The sequence below is a fragment of the Elgaria multicarinata genome, chromosome 6 (assembly GCF_023053635.1).
Source record: "Elgaria multicarinata webbii isolate HBS135686 ecotype San Diego chromosome 6, rElgMul1.1.pri, whole genome shotgun sequence".
NCBI classification, from domain to species: Eukaryota; Metazoa; Chordata; class Lepidosauria; order Squamata; family Anguidae; genus Elgaria; species Elgaria multicarinata.
In genome coordinates, this window is record NC_086176.1 from 85,952,025 (window position 1) to 85,971,082 (window position 19,058).

Genomic DNA, 19,058 nt, shown 5'->3' on the forward strand with positions numbered 1-19,058 from the left:
TATGTATACTCGTTAATATTTAAAAGAGGTTTTCAATATTGGCAAATGTATCACAGATATTGAAAATTAAAATTACAGAGTTTCAGAAACAAAAACAGCAGCAGCCAAGATAAAGTTTCATTAAAAAATATTAGCATTGTTTGGTAAACTGAATAATGCTTGCAACAACAGATGAAGATAAAACTGCTGTGCTATTTATATTCAGAGGATATCATGCTGACTAGAGTATTTTTCATGCAAACTATGTGAACATTTCTGATCTGCTGCTGACACCACCTGGTGAGTGCAACAGTCTCTTCAGAATGAAGGATCACTATTTTCAAACGCAGAAGGTTTTCCATCTAAAACCCTTCTACTAGTAGTTGACTGTGATTTAGGTAAATTGAATCATCATACAGGTGACCTTCAAACCATCCAAGGGGTAAAGGGTACAGTCCCAAATTATTTCCCACTAACCTATGCACTCCTCTGCATTTCAACCAGGGTATCCATCCTTTAGGAAGAGACAGGCGTAGGGAACTCTTTGGGGTCCATGATGTCAGGCGGTGAAGCCCCACTCCCTGATGTCATTGTAAGGGTAGGGTGAGGGTTAACCGGACCTTGGGACTGGCATGTCTTTTAATTTATGAATTTTATGGTTCCATAGGAAGGGAGATAAGAACCAGGCAGCTGTATGAGGTGGAGAAGACTGAAGCCAAGCCGATTGTAACTATCTTGTGTCCTTGAGTGATTAACCATCCCGGGCGGAAGTGTGAAGAAATTCCACGCATCAAAGCTGAAGGGAGGTGGGAAGGAGCAAAAAGAATAGTATAAAGACTTCCCTGTGAATAGAACAGGGGGTGTCGGCTGAGTGCAGTCTGGGTGACGTATGACTTTGTAGTTTTAGTTTTTAGCTTGCTTGTTCTGGGTTCTTATACATTTATGCATGCTTTTATGGTTTTATTCTGCTAATCCCATGTATTCCTACCCTTCTCCTAATAAATGGTCTTAAACCTCATCTTGTGTGAGCTATGAGTGTCTGAGCCTGGGGATCCATGCTAAATCCAGTCAAGAGCCAGCAGGTTGCTGGGCGCTCTTCCTTTACAGTCATTAGGTCTCCAGCTGAAGCACCAGCTGGAGCTAGGGAACCTGCTTTGCTCTGCCCGGGCTTTCCCCAGATAGTAGAATGTGGGGAAAGAGCAAAGCCGTGCAAGCTCAATCTCCTTTGCTCCACCATCACCTTCCAACGGGTTTGTGAAAGGGTCTGACACAGCTTTGCTCCTCCCTGGCTTCAAGTGTGCATGCACTGCAGCCTCCCTGGTCAAGATGCTAGGTGGTCCTTCCACTCTGTGCCTCTGTCAGGGTAACTCTGCCGGCCCACGCCTTCCCCCATTGGAAAGATGAGGGCAGGAAAGGCACTTAGCATGCCACTTCTCCTCCCGATTGAGAGGCTGATTGCTATGCTAAGTAAGGGTTATCCCCACTGTTGACTCTGATCAGTGGTTCTCCTACAACCACTTCTGTTGCTTGTAGAGGGAGCCCAAGTCCCCACATGCCAGATGGAAAACTTCCGTAGACCGCAGGTCCCCCATCCTTGTTTTATATATATCAAATCCTTGCTCCTTTATGAATGGTCTTTGCCACTCCTTTGCTTCTCAAAACTAGTTTTTCTGCCAATGTTGGAACAGCACTGTAGATACAGAAGGAACTTGTGCACTTTTAAAAACATCAACACATCTCTAAGGAGAAGCAAAAAATGTCCAATGCAACATTTAGCCATTCAAAAATATATATGGAGAAAGAAGTCTCCAAGTTGACCACCGTGACTGTTATACCCAAGTCAACTTCTTCCAGTGCCATCCTCTTACCTTTGCAAGATTCTAATCCAATTCTTGTAATTTCCAACACCTAGCTCCAATACCAATTTGCAATCAATATTTCCCACCATTCCCCATACCCTTTAATGTGGGGACAGGAAACCTGCAGCCCTCCAGATGCTGTTGTTCCCTAATCATTGACTGTGCTGGTGGGGGTTGACAGGAATTGGAGTCCAACAATACCTGGAATGCCACAGGTTCCCCACCCATACTCTAGAGCAGAGGTGATGCACCTCTTTTAGCAGAGACTAAATTCAATTTTGCAGAAGCTCTCAGGGGCCATATTCCAGTGGTGAGCAGGGCCAAAATCAAAGGGGGCGGGGCCAAAATACCAGCATACATTAATTTTGAGCAACAATTTTGACCAACAATTATGTCTTAGGACAGCCATTTCAAACTTTTAGAATGGGGACCAAACGATCCATGGTCATGAGAAGGGTACAAGGCCATCTGGGGAACCCTGGAGGGCCGGATTGAGAATCCAGGTGGGCCACATTTGGCCCACGGGCTCAAGGTTGGACAACCCTACTTGAAGGGTTGAAATTCTAGAAGGCGGCTGCAGTATCCTAAACAGAGGAAGACGGAGTAAAGTAAGTGTCACTTACCAAAGTAAGTATCAAAACCTCTGCGGGTTGGCAGGCATTCTTTTCTATAGATTCCTAGATGCCACTTCCCCACCATGTGGGTAGCATATCCTGCTTCTTTAAGTAGCTCAGGCAGGAGTTTTTCATCCAGTGGGACACAGCTGGGTTGACATGGCCAAATTATCTGATGCTGTAAACCTGTATGGATCTAATGAAAACAAGTGTACCTCACATATTGGTTACAGCATAATGCCGTGATGCTTAAACAGCACAATCTACAGCAACATATTTATCTTTAGAAGAAAGCAAGTCTGAACATTTCAAAAATCAATCAATGCAACTTTCAGATATATTGCATCTGAGAAACATATGAAGATAAACAGCAGTGAGTGGTGCTGGGGGAAGGGGAAGATCACTTAAAATAATTAGTGTACATTTGCAGGGCATCCATGCTATGAATACAAATCAAAGGAAGCCAAACACAGAACTGCTGCTTCTGTCACTTTGGGTTGGATCTAGATATCTATCCATGGAATGGGGCAGGTGGCTAGGAATTAATGAGGCAGGGTGGGGAGATTACTGGAATGACCTGAAAATAGGGCTGTCACTCAATCAAAGAAAACAGTGCAATCCTATTCATGTTTACTTAGAAGCAGGTTCCACAGCATTCAGTGTGGTTTACTCCCAGGTAAGGGTGTATAGGATTGCAGGCTGTGTTCAGTGATATACGGCTTAGTTAACTGATGAAGTAATCGTTCATATCTGTATAAATTTGCATATAACTAAAATCATTCTTTTGTTTTTAAGATGATGCATGCATGCCAATATCACAGCAGGCCTCATCTTAGAAGACAGAAAGAGTCACACCTCTTCTAAGATGGTGCCTGCCTTCTGAATTTTTTTTTAATAAGTTTTTCTATTAAAAATATAAATTAAAACTATTTAAAAATCTGTCCAAACAATTTTTTTTAATTAATCTAACCAAATTATAGGCTAAACATTGCAGTTCTACTCAACCATCATCCAAACCCTTTCCCGATCTGGGTCCTTCCAGATGTTTTGGATTACAACTCCCAATGGTCCTTTCCAGCATAGCCAGTGCCCAGGATGATAGGAGTTATTAACTGGAGGGGCCCAGACCAATTCCAGTGAGACAAGACTCTCCATCCCCAAACATCCTGAACAGATAAGCGCTTATTTGGCAGTGCCATAGAGTGACCATATGGAAAGGAGGGCAGGGCTTCTGTATCTTTAACAGTTGTATTGAAAAGGGAATTTCAGCAGGTGTCATTTGTATGCATACAGCACCTGGTGAAATTCCCTCTTCATCACCACAGTTAAAGCTGCAGGAGCCCTGCCCTCTTTTGTACCTGGTTACTCTAGTATAGCTCCTGCAGCTTTAACTGTTGTGGGATATAAGATTGAGATATAAATATTGTTTTTCTGGCATGTTGGACCTTGTTCATTCCTCCTTGTGCCTCAGAAAGAGGTAGAGTTAGCACATGTTGGAGATGTTTGTCATGTATGAAAGATGATCTCTGGAAGAGTATCAAAGCAGAGGTCTTTCAGATTATTTGAGGTGAACCCTGCTCTTCACACCCCAAGCTTCTATCTCAAATCTGAGTCACCATTCAATCTGGCCGGGGTGGGTGGGGGGAGGAAATGCAAATTATTTATTTTTTTAATTATTTATTTATATAGCACCACCCAAGATAATTTTTTTGCATACTCCATACCAGTCCCCATCGTTAGTGCAGCCATTCCTGATATTTCAGAAGAAAATGGAAGATGGGACCCAAAATAACCCTCAGGAAACAAAATGATCAACCTTCAGGGCAGCTCAAGGGGCTGGAGCAACTCCCCTGGGAGAAAAAGTTACATTGTCTGGGGCTTCTTAGCTCAAAAAGACCACGAGCAAGGGAAGACATGATAGAGGCATACAAAATTATGCATGGTGTGGAGAAAGTGGATAGAGAGTTTTGATCCCTCTCTCTCAATACAAAAACCTGGGGTCATCCCATGAAGCTGAATGGTGAGAAGTTCAGGATAGATAATTGGAAATACTTCTTTACACAGTACTTGGTCAAACTGTGGAATTTCCAACCGCAAGATGTAGTGATTACACCAACTTTGACTCCTCTAAAAGGGGATTGGAAAAATTCATGCAGAAGAAGGCTATCAATGACTACTAGTCATGTTGGTTATATATTACCTCCAGTATCTGAGGCAATACGTCTCCAAATACCACTTGCTAAGCAACACAAGGAGAAGGGTGTCCTGTTTGTGGGCTTCCCACAGGCATCTGGTTGGCCACTGTGGGAACAGGATGCTGAACTAAATAGGTCTTTGGTCTGGTCCAGCACAGCTCTTCTTATGTTGTTACTAATGACCTAGGCAACCTCCAATTGCTTCTGATTAACAAACCCTAAGTGACCTGTTGTGAAGTGCCATTAATCCTAACGATGCTAATGTAGAAGTGATTACAAAATCACTGCTTAACTGCAACCCAATTTAAAGTAAGGCCCTATAGGTGGCAATTTTTTTCAAAATCTACCCCTCAAAAAATGGAATTAGGAAAGCAAGGTGTCACAAAACCGTAGGGGTGTCTGCATGGCTTGGGGCCCAAACAAATGCTCCTCTCCATTCACTTAAGTACTGTGGGCCATCATTATTATGCATTCGAGCCTCAGGAAGTCTGTGAAGAAGTTTTGTAACCTTCCAAAAGCTGAAAGACCCAAAATGGAATCCTATGATCAAGTTTGCTTCCCCCATCCCAAACAATTTACATCTAACCTCACGTAGTTGCAAGGATTTCTCAAAGTCATTATCCAAACCTGCAAGCTTTAATTAAATGCAAAGCTGTTTCCAACTTCCGGATAACAAACCACAGAAGTGACAAATACTTGTATCTCATTTTTCCAGTCATGGTCCCATTAACCTATTTTGGAAGGCAGCTTTCAAATGAGGAATACCAAATGTATCATAATTAGCCAAAATTAGATCATCTAGCAAAATAGTGATGTTTTGCCAGCCAAACATAATAATCAGAAGCGCCAGGGAGCTTGAAGATTATGCGAATGGTGGATTCTAGCTGGCTTCAGAAAGCAAAGAAACAAGGGAGCTACTGAAACCAAACATAAACATAAAATGGAAATATAAAGTAAAAGAGAGAATTCACTGTTATTGCCAAAAAGCCAGAGCACATTATTTGCCTTCATTTACAGATGATCCACCAAGCATTTTGTGATAGCCGAGCTGTGTTTTATGAACAGCCAACTTATTCAAAATTCTAAAGAAAACAGAGCATTGATTTACATTGCTTAGTGTGTCTCATTCAAGTAAGAATGACTGTCAGATATATATTGCACCTATTTACTTTGTATAAAAGCTACTATAGAGGTGCTTTGGTCTCCTGGTTTAATTTAATTCTGAGTAGGTTAACAGGTAAACCTTCAAAACGGTCACACACAACTCTTTATAGTGTTCTGACACTGGATTTATGATCAATCATAAGGCAGGAATACCAGGGAATTGATATCAATAAGGATCGCTAGAGTATTCATTTGCTCACTGATTTTTGAATTTGGCTATAAATTGGAGAGGAAAACAAGAGATATCCCATTGGGCTATTTTTATATAAAATAAATATTTAAATGTTGCAAAACCATCAATTGTTTTCCTCAGATTCTCTAGCCAGCCCCTTCTAGCAACTGAAATAGAGTGTCATTTGCGAGGGAGGGTGCAAGCATCTGGCATAAGGTTTTGTGAACAACTGATAGGGGTGGTCAGTATCAGTAGCCAATGCAGTAAAATATCAATTTCCATTTTTGATTGGAAAACAGATGGCCAGGCTGAATTGACATAGGAGGCGTTTTATTTCAGGAAATAAAAAGCCCTGTGTGTGGGAATGATCGCACATGTACACACATGCTCACATAGATACACACATTTAAGAAAGACAGAGAAGGAAATGGCTAATACCACCTTCTTGGCTTTTTTTATTATAAAATACTTTTGTTAATTTGATGTGAATTTTGAATTCACATCAAATTAACAAAACCAAAAACAACGGAGTTGAACTGAAGAAGAATTAAAATGCTGGAAGAGGAAGGAGAGAAGGGGAGAGTGGGTGAAGAAGAGGTAAAGGTCAGAGTGATGGGTTGTGCTCATCCTTTTGAGTTTTTAATTTATGGGGATCCACTGATGGCCTTAAAAAGCAGCAGCTCAAAGTAGCTTTCTGCATCCTAGAAGCTGAAGCACAGCCATAGGGCTTTCTACACCTGCCATTTATCCCGGGGTGGTCACAAGGTTGTCCCTGTGCATCTAAATGACGCACAGCTTATCCCAGGGTGAACCAGAGATGAGTACTCAGTTCTCCCAGGATAGCTGGGATTGCTTTTGTCCCTTTTTTCCCGCCGTCTCGGGACCATCTCAAGCTCTGCGGGCAGTGTAGCTCTCCCTCCCAAGGTCCTCCGTCTTCCCCATGAGTAGTGGGGCTCAAGAAACGAGCAAGGAGCTGTACGGGGGAGTCTGTAGGCATCGAGTTGGAGGGGGAGAGCATTTTCACCATCTTTGGGATGGCACTCAGTGTCTTTCAGCACCAAGTTGGTTGGGATTGTTTTTTTAAAAAAACAAAATCATACCTCCACGCAGTATCGTGCCCGTGCAATTGGGCAAATGTGTCTTGCACAAATGTCTCAGGGACAACTCGCTGGTGTGTGGCCCCTGAGGGACGATCCTAGAAGTGGAAAACTCCATGATTATCCCTCCCCACAGGGTTGCAAATGTAGATGAGCCCACTGACTTGTAATACAGGAGATAAATATATTGCCCTTTCTGCCAGCGTGAGGCAATATGAGTTGATCTCACTCTGGAGACAAAACGGAGAATCAGCAGGAGTTTGAAGTGATGCTACAAATAGCAACAGAGCTTTATGCTACCAAAGGAAAACAAATTTGCTTTCTGTGTATATTATACATCATTTATTTTAATAGTATTAGCACACTCGTTTTGTGGTGGCTTATGATGGAGGCCAACACCTCAGTACCTTTGAGTCTTCCCCTTTCCTCCCACCGCCCACAACTTTGCTAAGGGCCTGGAGAGTTTTCATTCAGGACAAATTATTTATTTATATTGTGCCTCAGCCAAAACGGCTTCTGAAGAGACTTGTATGAAATCAGTAAAACACGACCAGGCTTACAACCTATCAAGACCTATGCCCCACAAGGAAAAAGGAATGAGGTGGAAAGAGACTGGGCAATTCATTCCCCCACGGAGCTGGTGAAATAGCTCTGCTTTCCTCTCTCAACTCCCTCAGCAAAGCCTGCTGGAATGGCTGCTCGTAGTCACAGTTGAGGGAGGAGGAGACTTCATGAGGGAGATCTTCAGCAGGGCTGATAGAATAGTCCTGCTCTCCCTTCTCATCTTCCTCAGGGCATATGAGGGTTTTTTTGAGAATAAAAAGCTGTAAAAATAAAGTTAATATTTTTTGGCGTAGAATTAGTGCTTGATATAATTTCCCCATTTGATAAAATCATAGCATTTTAAGTTTGCTGTATGTGCACCACACCTCAGGTTGAAGCCCTCTCCTAAGACCTGCGTTGGTAGTTACACACGTATACCCAGTAGTCATGTCTGTGTGAATGAAGACGCACAGCAACAGCACAGACTTTATTTTTGCAGATTTCTGTTCTCAAAAACACACACATGCACTTTCATTACAAAAGAGAAAAATGGCTTGATTATTACATCCATCTCCTAGCACAACTAGACTACTTCTAACAGGCCTAGCTACCAAAAATAGAGGAGATGAAGAGCGGAGGAATTAGTGTTTGCCAAATAAGGAGGGAAAGGTGATACTATGAAAATGGCAGAGGAGGGGACTGGAAGGCTATACTATCAAGGAAGCACAGGTAATGATGACAATGGTGGTGGGCAGAAGGGGGGGGCAGAGGTGTTGAACCTTTTTCAACCCAAGGGTTGAATTCAATTTCAGAGAGGCTCACAAATGCCTCATTCCTGTAGTGGGCCGGGCTGAAGGCAAAAGGGGATAAAAAAGGGGGCCAAAAATACCTGTAATAGTAGCATATTTTAGCTTAAAGCTCTTACTGCTAGTAATTAAGCTTTATGTGAGGCATTTCAACCTTTTAGAATGGTAAAAGTAACTGTGGGAAACTGAGAAACCACTAAATGATTGGCGTTTGGGGGAAAGGAACCCAGAGGTCTGGACTGGGACCCCAAGTGGGCCAGATTTGGCCCATGCATGAGACATTCAATACCCCTACTTTAGCAGAAAAATAAAAGAAATAAAATGGAAGCGGCCATAATTACCTGACTTCCTGCTTGGTTGCCAAAAGTTAGAAAAATGCTGCAGGCACAAACTACCCTGGGGCTCTCTGGCATGTGTATTTAAAATGGGACAGTGGTGTTGGGCTTTTTGAGACAAGTCTGCAATACTCCACAAAGTAGAGTTTGTGGGGTAAAGGCAACACACTTAAGATTAATGTTATACCTCGAATTCTCTAAGTTATGCATGGGATTCATTTGCTTATACCTGGCAAATAGTTTCAACAACTTATTGTTTTGTTTCGTAAATTTGTCTGGGGTTCTTCCTCACCTCGAATATCCTTGAAATGGATGAAACTTCCAATTAAAGAAGGTGGGTTTGGTTTTCCAGACTTTGCTTTGTACCATCGGGCCGATCTATTGGCTTGTATTAACTTTTGTTCCCCCCCCCCCCCGTTTGCTTAGATTTGCCACCCTGGTCAGTTCTGGAATCCTTATGGTTAGAACCTCTACCCAAATGGATGGCACTCATTTCTTGACATATTAGAATAATAAAAAACCTCTCAGAATTTTGGCTGCTAGAGAGTTGTGGCATATAGTATCACATCAATTAAAGTTAGATCCATTCACTCACACAAAATTGACTTTATGGGAAAATCCAAATTTAAGAATTGGAAAGAAAGCGTTCTTGTGGAGGACAACAATGGCGTCAGAAAGGCTAAAGCTGTGAATGAACTGAGATTAGCGAGGGATACTAAAAGCAATAAAAAGGCTTTCTTCAGATATGTGAGTAGTAAAAGACAGAGGAAAGAAATGGTGGTTCATCTGCTTAATGAGGATGGCAAATTGATTACAGATGACAAAGAAAAGGCTGAAGTGCTCAATTCCTACTTTGCCTCAGTCTTCTCCCAAAAGCGGGTCTATGACCCCCCTAGAAAAAGTGAAGCAGAAGTTGAGGGGGCAGGATTGCAGTTTGAGATTGATAAACAAATGGTCAAAGAACACTTAATTTCCTTGAATGAGTTCAAATCTCCAGGGCCCAATGAGCTGCATCCTAGAGTAATGAAGGAGCTAGCGGAAGAACTCTCAGAACCTTTGTCTATTATCTTTACAAAATCATGGAAGACGGGTGAGGTGCCGGACGACTGGAGGGCGCCTAACGTTGTCCCTATCTTCAAAAAGGGCAAAAAGGAGGAACCTGGGAACTACAGACCAGTCAGTCTGACATCCATCCCTGGGAAAATTCTGGAGCAGATTATAAAGAAATCAATCTGTAAACACCTTGAAATCAATGCAGTGATTACTAGAAGCCAACATGGATTTATCAGGAACAAATCTTGTCAGACTAATTGGATCTCATTTTTTGATCGGGTAACCTCCCTTGTGGACTGTGGGAATGCTGTGGACGTCATATATCTTGAATTCAGAAAAGCTTTTGACAAAGTGCCCCATGATATTCTGATTAACAAACTAGCTAAAAGTGGGCTAGATGGAACAACTATTAGGTGGATTCACAGTTGGCTACAGAATTGGACTCAAAGAGTACTTATCAATGGAACCTTCTCAAACTGGGGAGAGGCAACGAGTGGGGTACCGCAGGGCTCAGTCCTGGGCCCAGTGCTCTTCAACATTTTTATTAATGATTTGGACGAGGAGGTGCAGGGAACGCTGATCAAATTTGCAAATGACACAAAATTGGGTGGGATAGCTAATACCCTGGAAGACAGAAACAAACTTCAAAGTGATCTTGATAGGCTGGAGTGCTGGGCTGAAAACAACAGAATGAAATTTAATAGGGATAAATGCCAAGTTCTACATTTAGGAAATAGAAACCAAATGCACAGTTACAAGATGGGTGATACTTGGCTCAGCAATACTACAAACGAGAAGGATCTTGGAATTGTTGTAGATCGCGAGCTGAATATGAAACAGCAGTGCGATATGGCTGCAAGAAAGGCAAATGCTATTTTTGGCTGCATTAATAGAAGTATAGCTTCCAAATCACATGAGGTACTGGTTCCTCTCTATTCGGCCCTGGTTAGGCCTCAGCTAGAGTATTGCATCCAGTTCTGGGCTCCACAATTCAAGAAGGACGCAGACAAGCTGGAGCGTGTTCAGAGGAGGGCAACGAGGATGATCAGGGGTCTGGAAACAAAGCCCTATGAAGAGAGACTGAAACAACCGGGCATGTTTAGCCTGGAGAAGAGAAGATTGAAGGGAGACATGAGAGCACTCTTCAAATACTTAAAAGGTTGTCACACAGAGGAGGGCCAGGATCTCTTCTCGATCCTCCCAGAGTGCAGGATACAGAATAACGGGCTCAAGTTAAAGGAAGCCAGATTCCAGCTGGACATCAGGAAAAAATTCCTGACTGTTAGAGTAGTACGACAATGGAGTCAGTTACCTAGGGAGGTTGTGGGCTCTCCCACACTAGAGGCATTCAAGAGGCAGCTGGACAATCATCTGTCAGGGATGCTTTAGGGTGGATTCCTGCATTGAGCAGGGGGTTGGACTCGATGGCCTTGTAGGCCCCTTCCAACTCTGCTATTCTATGATTCTATGACATTTAAAAAACATATCATTATCTGTGGGCCACAGTTAATTCCATGGTTTGGTGTCATGTAATTAATGTTATCTGCAGTGGAAACTGCAGCCATGAACAATGCATGTTGCAGGGCTACTATTTTAACCACCTCCCAAATTAATGGTTACCTGTTACTGTACCTGCTACCTACACCTGCTTTGCAATTGCAAAATAACTGCATAGGCCCTGCCAAAAAAACATTTACATAACCTTGAAAAACCTTGATTTTTGTGAACCGCCCAAACAGCTTTGGCTATTGGGCGGTATAGAAATGAAATAAATAAATGAATGAATGAATATGGGCCCTGTAAAAAAAAAATGACATAGTGGCAACTATGTTCATCTGATGAATGTACATAGATGCATCTATTGAAATCTATTGGGTCCATAAAAGCTTATGTCGTATTAATTTCTTACTCTACAAGAGGTATGGGGAACCTCTGACCCAGGGGCCAGGTACAGCCTGAGTGCGCTCCTCATCCAGCCCACCAGCACCTTCCCCAGGCCCTGCCTCTACTGCTGGCAGAGTAAAGGCCTTACCTGTGATCAGCAGCTGATAAAAGTTTTTCTGTGCTGTGTACTGAAAACTTTCTCAGCACTCAGAAGAGAAAAGCTCTTATTTCCAATCAGCTACTGTTCAAGCCCAAGCCACCCCAGAATTCTTTGTATTACAATAGGGATAGCTCACAACAATATATTGTTGCTGAGAAAATCCATCCCACCCTCTCCTTAGTTACGGTGAGAATTGCAACTAAGCTCAGAGGGAACAGGGAAGCCTGAGTGGTTTGGCAGATGACACCATTGCCCCTGCTAATCAAAAAGTCCCAGCACTTTGACCCTGTGAGCCTTGGTTCCTCTACACCACCTGTTGCAAAATAATAATAATAATAATAATAATAATAATAATAATAATAATAATTATTATTATTCTTCCCCAACTCTCCATTTGGATCGAGGTGGGGAACAACAATAAGTATAAAATACATAAAAATTGAATTAAAAACATAGTATACATTATTAAAACACCCTAAAAACGTCTTAAAAACATCCTAAAACCCCACTGGATAGGCCTGCCAGAATAGCTTTCTTAAATGCTAAAAGAAACACCACTAGCTGGAGGATTTATTTTGGTTCCTCCACCACTTGTCCCAAATCCTAGCCCAGTGCTATATTTCCACTGGGAAATGGAAATTAGTTGGGAAAATTAGTTCACAATCTTGTGCAGAATATGCACCCACCAACAGAAAGTCAGTTACATAAGAGACATTAGTTGAAAGCACTTGTTAGCTGATTCCTCCCTGGGTTCTACTGTTAAAATATTTCATTCAAGAACATGATATACAAGCTGTAAAGGGTTTTATGGCTTTGTTTCCCCATCTTGACTAGAGGTGGAATTACTAAACTTTACTAAGGGTCTTGCTAACTTGTAAAAATAAACAATACTCAGTGTTTCCAGTAACACATTATTTTCAGCAGCAAATTAGAAAAGTTTTAAAAATAACAAAATCCTGCCATTCTTTTGTAATAGAGTTCTAAAGGCCGCTAGAGGTCCCTCCAAACCAGATAATTATCCATTCCGATTGCAAGTTTACATTGGACGAGAGTACGATTCCTCACACATGTTTATAACTTGGTTTAAGGTATTTTTAATTCACTCAGGTCATATCGACAGGGCATATGATGACCAGGGGTTAAGAAGGAATAACTTTTAGAACAATAGGCAGAGATGTTCGTACAATTAGAAAATACTTCGCCCAGAAATACAGTTCCAAAACTCCCTTCAGAAGAAAAACAATTCTTCGTTTAAGAAATTGCTTGAATCTTAGGTTGTCATGCAGGCTAAACACGGGAATCATTGAACCCACGCAAAGACTGTCATAGTTTGCAAGTGAGAAGATAGTCGTCCGGCATAAAACAGCTTTGAGGTTTAAAATGGGTCACAAGGAGGTGGAGTTCAACGTCTCCCACGCTCAAGTTTAGCTCCTTATCAAAACAGATACTCCGCAAATCTTAGCTGCCGTTTGTTCAAAAGCAAAACCTCCGGGCGGACACAACGGCACAGCCCGCAGTGAAGGGAGTGGGAGAAAGACGAGCCCAGACCGAGGTAAGGGCTTCATCCCCAGTATACTCTATACGCCTCCCTTCGACAAGTTCAACGCGCCTCCCTTCCGCAGCTCGCCAAGGCATCCGCTCGCTCTCCTACCTGGTACCGGCCGGTGAGCAGCTGGCTACGGGACGGGGTGCACAAGGGCTGCGTGTAGTAGCGCTCCAGGCGCACGCCGCTCGCCCCCAGCGCGTCCAGGTTCGGGGTGCGGATCTGCGAGCCATGCCAGCCCACGTCGTTCCAGCCCAGGTCGTCGGCCAACACCAGCACCAAGTGCGGCGACCCTGGAGGCACAGCGCCCAGGCACGCGCGCAGCCAACACAGCAGTAGAAGCAGCAGCCGCGCCGCCGCCAACTGCCCGAGCTCCGGGCGCTCGAGCATCGCTGCCCTCGCCAGACGTCTATCGCAGGCAGGAACTAGTGGCCGCCCTGCCGGGAAGGAAGGAGAAGGGACCGCCCTGCAGCCGGGCAACCCCGCCTCCAAAGGCGAAGGGGCCGCCCACCCCGGAGTGCCAAAGAGCGCCGCCTCCAGCTCCGACCCGCAAGGGAAAGGAAGCAGGATCCAGAAGGCCGCCGACCCAGCCCGCGTGAAGTAAACCACTGCTCTGAGGGACTGGAGTGGGCTGCATAGCACCCAGGTGGTGGGGTCTCGGCGCGAGTGCTGCGAACATGCAGCGGCCTCTGGGAGGTTTGGGCGCGGGGTGGCGGCCTTGCTCTGCCACCCCCAGCCCGTCCTTTGCTGAGCATAGCAACAGCTCCTCCTTCAGAGCCAAAGGGCCCAGGACAGCTGCTGCTTGCAGGCCCACTAAAGCGGGGAAGTGAGTGATGGTTTCAAGCACCAGCTGCAACTAGTCCTGTCACTGGTGAGCACTGGGTCTACTGTGAACGTGCAGCTGAGCTAGAGGAGGCTGCTCCTCCTCTGCCGTCTCACCTGCTCTCCCTGGGTGGCACAACGGGAGCAGCTGCCTTATCCATTTGCTCACTCACCTGTACACTCTCTGGGCTGCTTCCAGAAGGAGGCCACCACCTTCGCCTTGCACTACCAATTTGAAAGCATTGTGCAGCTGATTCATTGTGTTCTCCTTAACAGGTTTTTTGCGGAAAGAGAAAAGACAGCAGGAAAACACAAGGGTGTTTGGACACTCCTGTAAAATTCCATTGAGATATCAGGCCCATGGTGTGATAAAAGTCTTGTCTCGGTAGCACCCTGGAGACACTGGTGAGACACTCTTCCCTACTGTGCTACCCAGAGGGAGGGGTAGGTGTGAGCAAGCAAGGAACAGCCACAGCTTCTGTGATGGGTATTAAACCTTCAAATATTGGAGCTCACAAAGGGCCTGTTCAGATGTGCTGGGTGGGTAGGGGAACTGTGCAGGGGGGGATAAAGGAACCACAACAAGTGGGCCAGCCACACTATCGTGGAACCATTCTGTGCCCCGTGGTTCTGCTATCCACCCTCCGTAGTTAGATCACTTAGCCGCTCTGTTGATAAAAATGAAAAAAGTGGCCACCAACCATAAGGTGCCAGAGTTGAAACATCAAGTCTTGCCATTAACTGTTCTGGTAACCTTGGGTTCCCCAATTGTATGCCATCAGCTGGCAATTTATTGCCATAGTTTCCAGTGGGGTCTCTACCTGACCCTGATGATGATTTATTACATTTATATCCAAGCATTTTTTCCTCCAAGAAATTCAAGGGAGCATACATAATTCTCCTCTCCATTTTATCCTCACAATAACAACCCTGTGAGGTAGGTTGGACTGAGTCTGTGACTGGCCCAAAGTCACCCAGTGGGTTTCCATGGCTGAGTGGGGACTAGAACCCGGATATCACATCTCTGAGTCCAACACTGTAGCCACTACACACTGGCTCTCACACCAGCATATGCTCTCACAATGTGCACACCAGCAGCATTTTACTGAACTTCAAGGTTTTTCTGTCTAACCTTTGGTTGCTGCTTCAGATCTTGGTCTGTATGTCCCTGAGATGCTTTCACAAGACTCATTGGACAGCCAGCCAACATTGTGCTGGACTTGGAAACCTGACTGTGCTAGGTGCCTGATCCCTGACACTACCATATGAACTGCATTATTCAAATGCTTTAAATATCTCCACCCAGGTTATTTAGATTTGTGGTGAGACTGTATTATTGTGCATTTTTTAATATTGTTTTTCATCATGAAATTAACCCTGTTACTCAGAGCAACAATCTTAACTGAAATATTTGCAAAATTAAATTTCATAGAACTGTGTCGTAATGGTCTGATGTAAACCCTTGAGAAGAAAAGTTAAGAAAAAATGTCAGTTAATGTTTAGGAAGTGAAGTAATCCAGGTATGTCAACATTATTTCTTCAAGAGAACTTCTGTCGCTAACTTTTTTTAAAAAAAGTCATTACGATCTTCATATATAAAGATTAAATATTGTTGGTAAAGTAAAAATATGGAACTAGCAAGGAGTTTTTACTTAGTGTCTCTGGCGGAAAATTTGTGAATGCTAATATTAATGTTATTAATATTAACTTTTCTGTTCTACCAGGCAATCCCATGCATATTTAGACAGTAGAAACTCCTACAACTCCCAGTATGCACCCCTTAGGGTGAGATCCTATACATGCTTAGAAGTAAGTAAGTCCTACAATTCCCAGTGTCCTGCGGCTGGGGAACGCTAGGAGTTGTAGGACATATTTCTGTCTAAACGTGCATAGGATTGCGCCCTTAAAGTCTTTTAAAGTCTTAAGGCACAACCCAGGTTGCCACCCACCAGATGGAAAACTCTGATCTTGGAGGCTTCCGAGATTGCTATGCCCTGCCATACGGCTGCCAGCAGGGCAGGGGGAGTGACGGAGGTGATTTTCGCATCTCCATCCTTCTTTTCAAGTCTGGGCCCAGCTAATGGAGTCGTGCTGGCAGGGTCATGCCCAGGGTTGGAGAGGCCAGGATACGGAGGATCCTGACCTCTCCTTTTTGCCCACTGGCATTTCTTTTCCCTCTCCCTGTCCTTGACCAAGATTGTGACACTGACCTTGGAAAAGGAACTACTGCAAAAGTTTCTGCAGTGGCTGGGAGGGGGAGGGGGTGAAGATCTGAGGAGGGATTTTTACCTCCAAGGTCGTACCTCTGTCTATGGCCTTGGTAGTGAAAATCCCCAGTATCCTATGACCCTCAGACTTTGTCTAGGGGCCATAGAATTGTGCCCTTAAAACATTTTAGTATATTTGTGTTTTATTATCCTAGTCCTTGCAATGTGGTTTTACCTGATATATCTGATACTGTATTCCATGCTGTGTTGGCATGCTTATTAATTTTATATTTTGATTTTATTTGTAACAATATTGTTGTAAAATGCTGATTTTATTAAGTGTTTAAGAAATGTAGTAAGGAAACAATGCAATGAAGCAACAATTATATCACTTAGCAGGAATGGTATGCATAATCTGATTACCCATCCTGTGAAAGTAGTCAATAAATAAATAAAGTCAATAAATAATTAAGATATAATTAACTTATCTTAAATTATATTGTACTCATAGAATCACAGAATAGTAGAGTTGGAAGGGGCCTATAAGGCCATTGAGTCCAACCCCCTGCTCAATGCAGGAATCCACCTTAAAGCATCCCTGACAGATGGTTGTCCAGCTGCCTTTTGAATGCCTCTAGCGTGGGAGCGCCCACAACCTCCCTAGGTAACTGGTTCCATTGTCGTACTGCTCTAACAGTCAGGAAGTTTTTCCTGATGTCCAGCTGGAATCTGGCTTCCTTTAACTTGAGCCCGTTATTCCGTGTCCTGCACTCTGGGAGGATCGAGAAGAGATCCTGGCCCTCCTCTGTGTGACAACCTTTTAAGTATTTGAAGAGTGCTATCATGTCTCCCCTCCCCTCCCCTTTTAATGGATTTTAATTTTAAGCTGCTTTTGTAGATCATCTTGGTGAGAAAGTGAGGTATGAATATAATAAATAATTTGTAAATGACTCAATGAAGCACTGGCCATAATTTGAAATTGGGTAGTGTGTGTGCACCTGCATGCATATCTCTCATAGTAGCATCTAACCAGACTGCTTTGCACATATGCTCACCATGCTCCAAAGACAAATACCCTCCTCATGTGGTGTGATTTATTTATTTCGTTCCTATACCACCCAATAGCCAAAGCTAGAAACTACTATGATACAGGTTTCCAATTCCAGGTATAATGACTGTGCAAGTTGGGAAGGAAGCAAAGATTTCTTCTGAAACTCCCTTACTTGTGCAGAGTTCTGTGAGGTATGTGGGTAAGGCAGGAAGGTTTAGATTATGCCCCATCTTTCTATTTACTTTAATATTTAAAATAATTGTGTTGAATTCTAATTTTCTTTTTAAAATCTAGAAGAAAATATTGAAAATAATAATATATAAAGCACTTGATTGCAAACAATGTCACCTTTAAGAAAAATCTGATCCCTTGGTGGTTGAAAAAATAGGTTGAAATCACTTTAAGCATAAGAGAACAGTTTTCCAAATGGATTTCCCCTCTCAACTCCAACTAGCACAGTGGGCAATCCTGTCAGCTTCTATATTATATTGTGACCTGCTTTGTAAACGGATATTCAGATCTGTACAATGTAATGTCAGCTTGCATTAAATCCTTGGCAATGATAGGCACTCATTATTCAAACTGTGTTTCTACTGGCATGTCTTATTTATGCTTCAGCTTCTTTACTGAGGGTTTAGATGTATCAATTCCTTTGGAAGATTCTGCACTTTTGAGCATTTTTTGTTGAAATGACCTTTAAAAAAGGACAATGAAAGTTTAGGGTTGCATAATAAGAGCTCAAGTACAGCATTATTTTAAAAGTTACTATTAAGATTCATGGGGCTTATGGAAAGGAAAAACAATGGCTTAGTATGAAATTAATCAATGTTTTATGGATTTGATGCCTATCACTGACAATAACACTAGGTGTATTTAATGTCTAGCCCAAGGGCAATAACATTTAATCTAGGAGGGTTAACCCAACAGAAGGAAGAAAGTGACAAAGTAAAATTGTATCAGACCAAGGCCTCATCTACACCAAACAGGATATTGCAGTATAAAAGTGGTATGAAAGCGGTATAGAAAAGGCAGGAGCCACACTGCTGCTTTATAGCAGTATTAAAGTCACTGACAACTGTTGGGGCCAATTGACACATACTATATACCACTTTCATAGTGCTCTATCCTTCTTGGTGTAGATTAGGCCCAAAGGTCCATCTAACCTAGCAAAATCGTGGCCAGCAAAATGGACCTGGAAAGCAGTATTTTGCTGCTTGACCCACAGCATTTCAATATGGAGGATCCATTTTATCAGCCATGATTTATAGCCCATGATAACATCAATACATTTGTCTGCACTTTTAAAAACCTAAGGACTACATGCACGTTCATCAGGGCCTTGTCACTTGATTTGCTGCTAAGTGTAAACTGTCAATGGAAAAACATTTGGTTTGAGATTATGTGAGGCGATATAGTAATTTTGTCTGGCACTTGCCCTGTGATAGCTGTTTCATATGCACTAATAGTCATTTCATTTTGCTGGCATGAAGTTAAGCTTTCTGCCATCAATTTAGTTGAAACATCAAACAGATCAGAGTCCTAGTAGCTATATTAATCCCATAAAACAAAAGAAA

At 43.0% G+C, this 19,058-nt stretch overlaps 1 protein-coding gene across 1 annotated transcript in view; it reads right to left on the reverse strand.

Moving 5' to 3' along the window:
• ARSB (arylsulfatase B) overlaps positions 1–13,794 on the reverse strand; it is a 90,611-nt gene extending 76,817 nt beyond the window's left edge. Inside the window, exons 1-2 of the mRNA XM_063128777.1 lie at positions 13,513–13,794; positions 2,462–2,648 (exon numbers count right to left, since the gene is read on the reverse strand). Of these exons, the coding sequence (XP_062984847.1) occupies positions 2,462–2,648; positions 13,513–13,794 (469 nt within the window). The remainder of the gene's footprint in view (positions 1–2,461; positions 2,649–13,512) is intronic.
• Between the last annotated feature and the right edge of the window lie 5,264 nt (positions 13,795–19,058).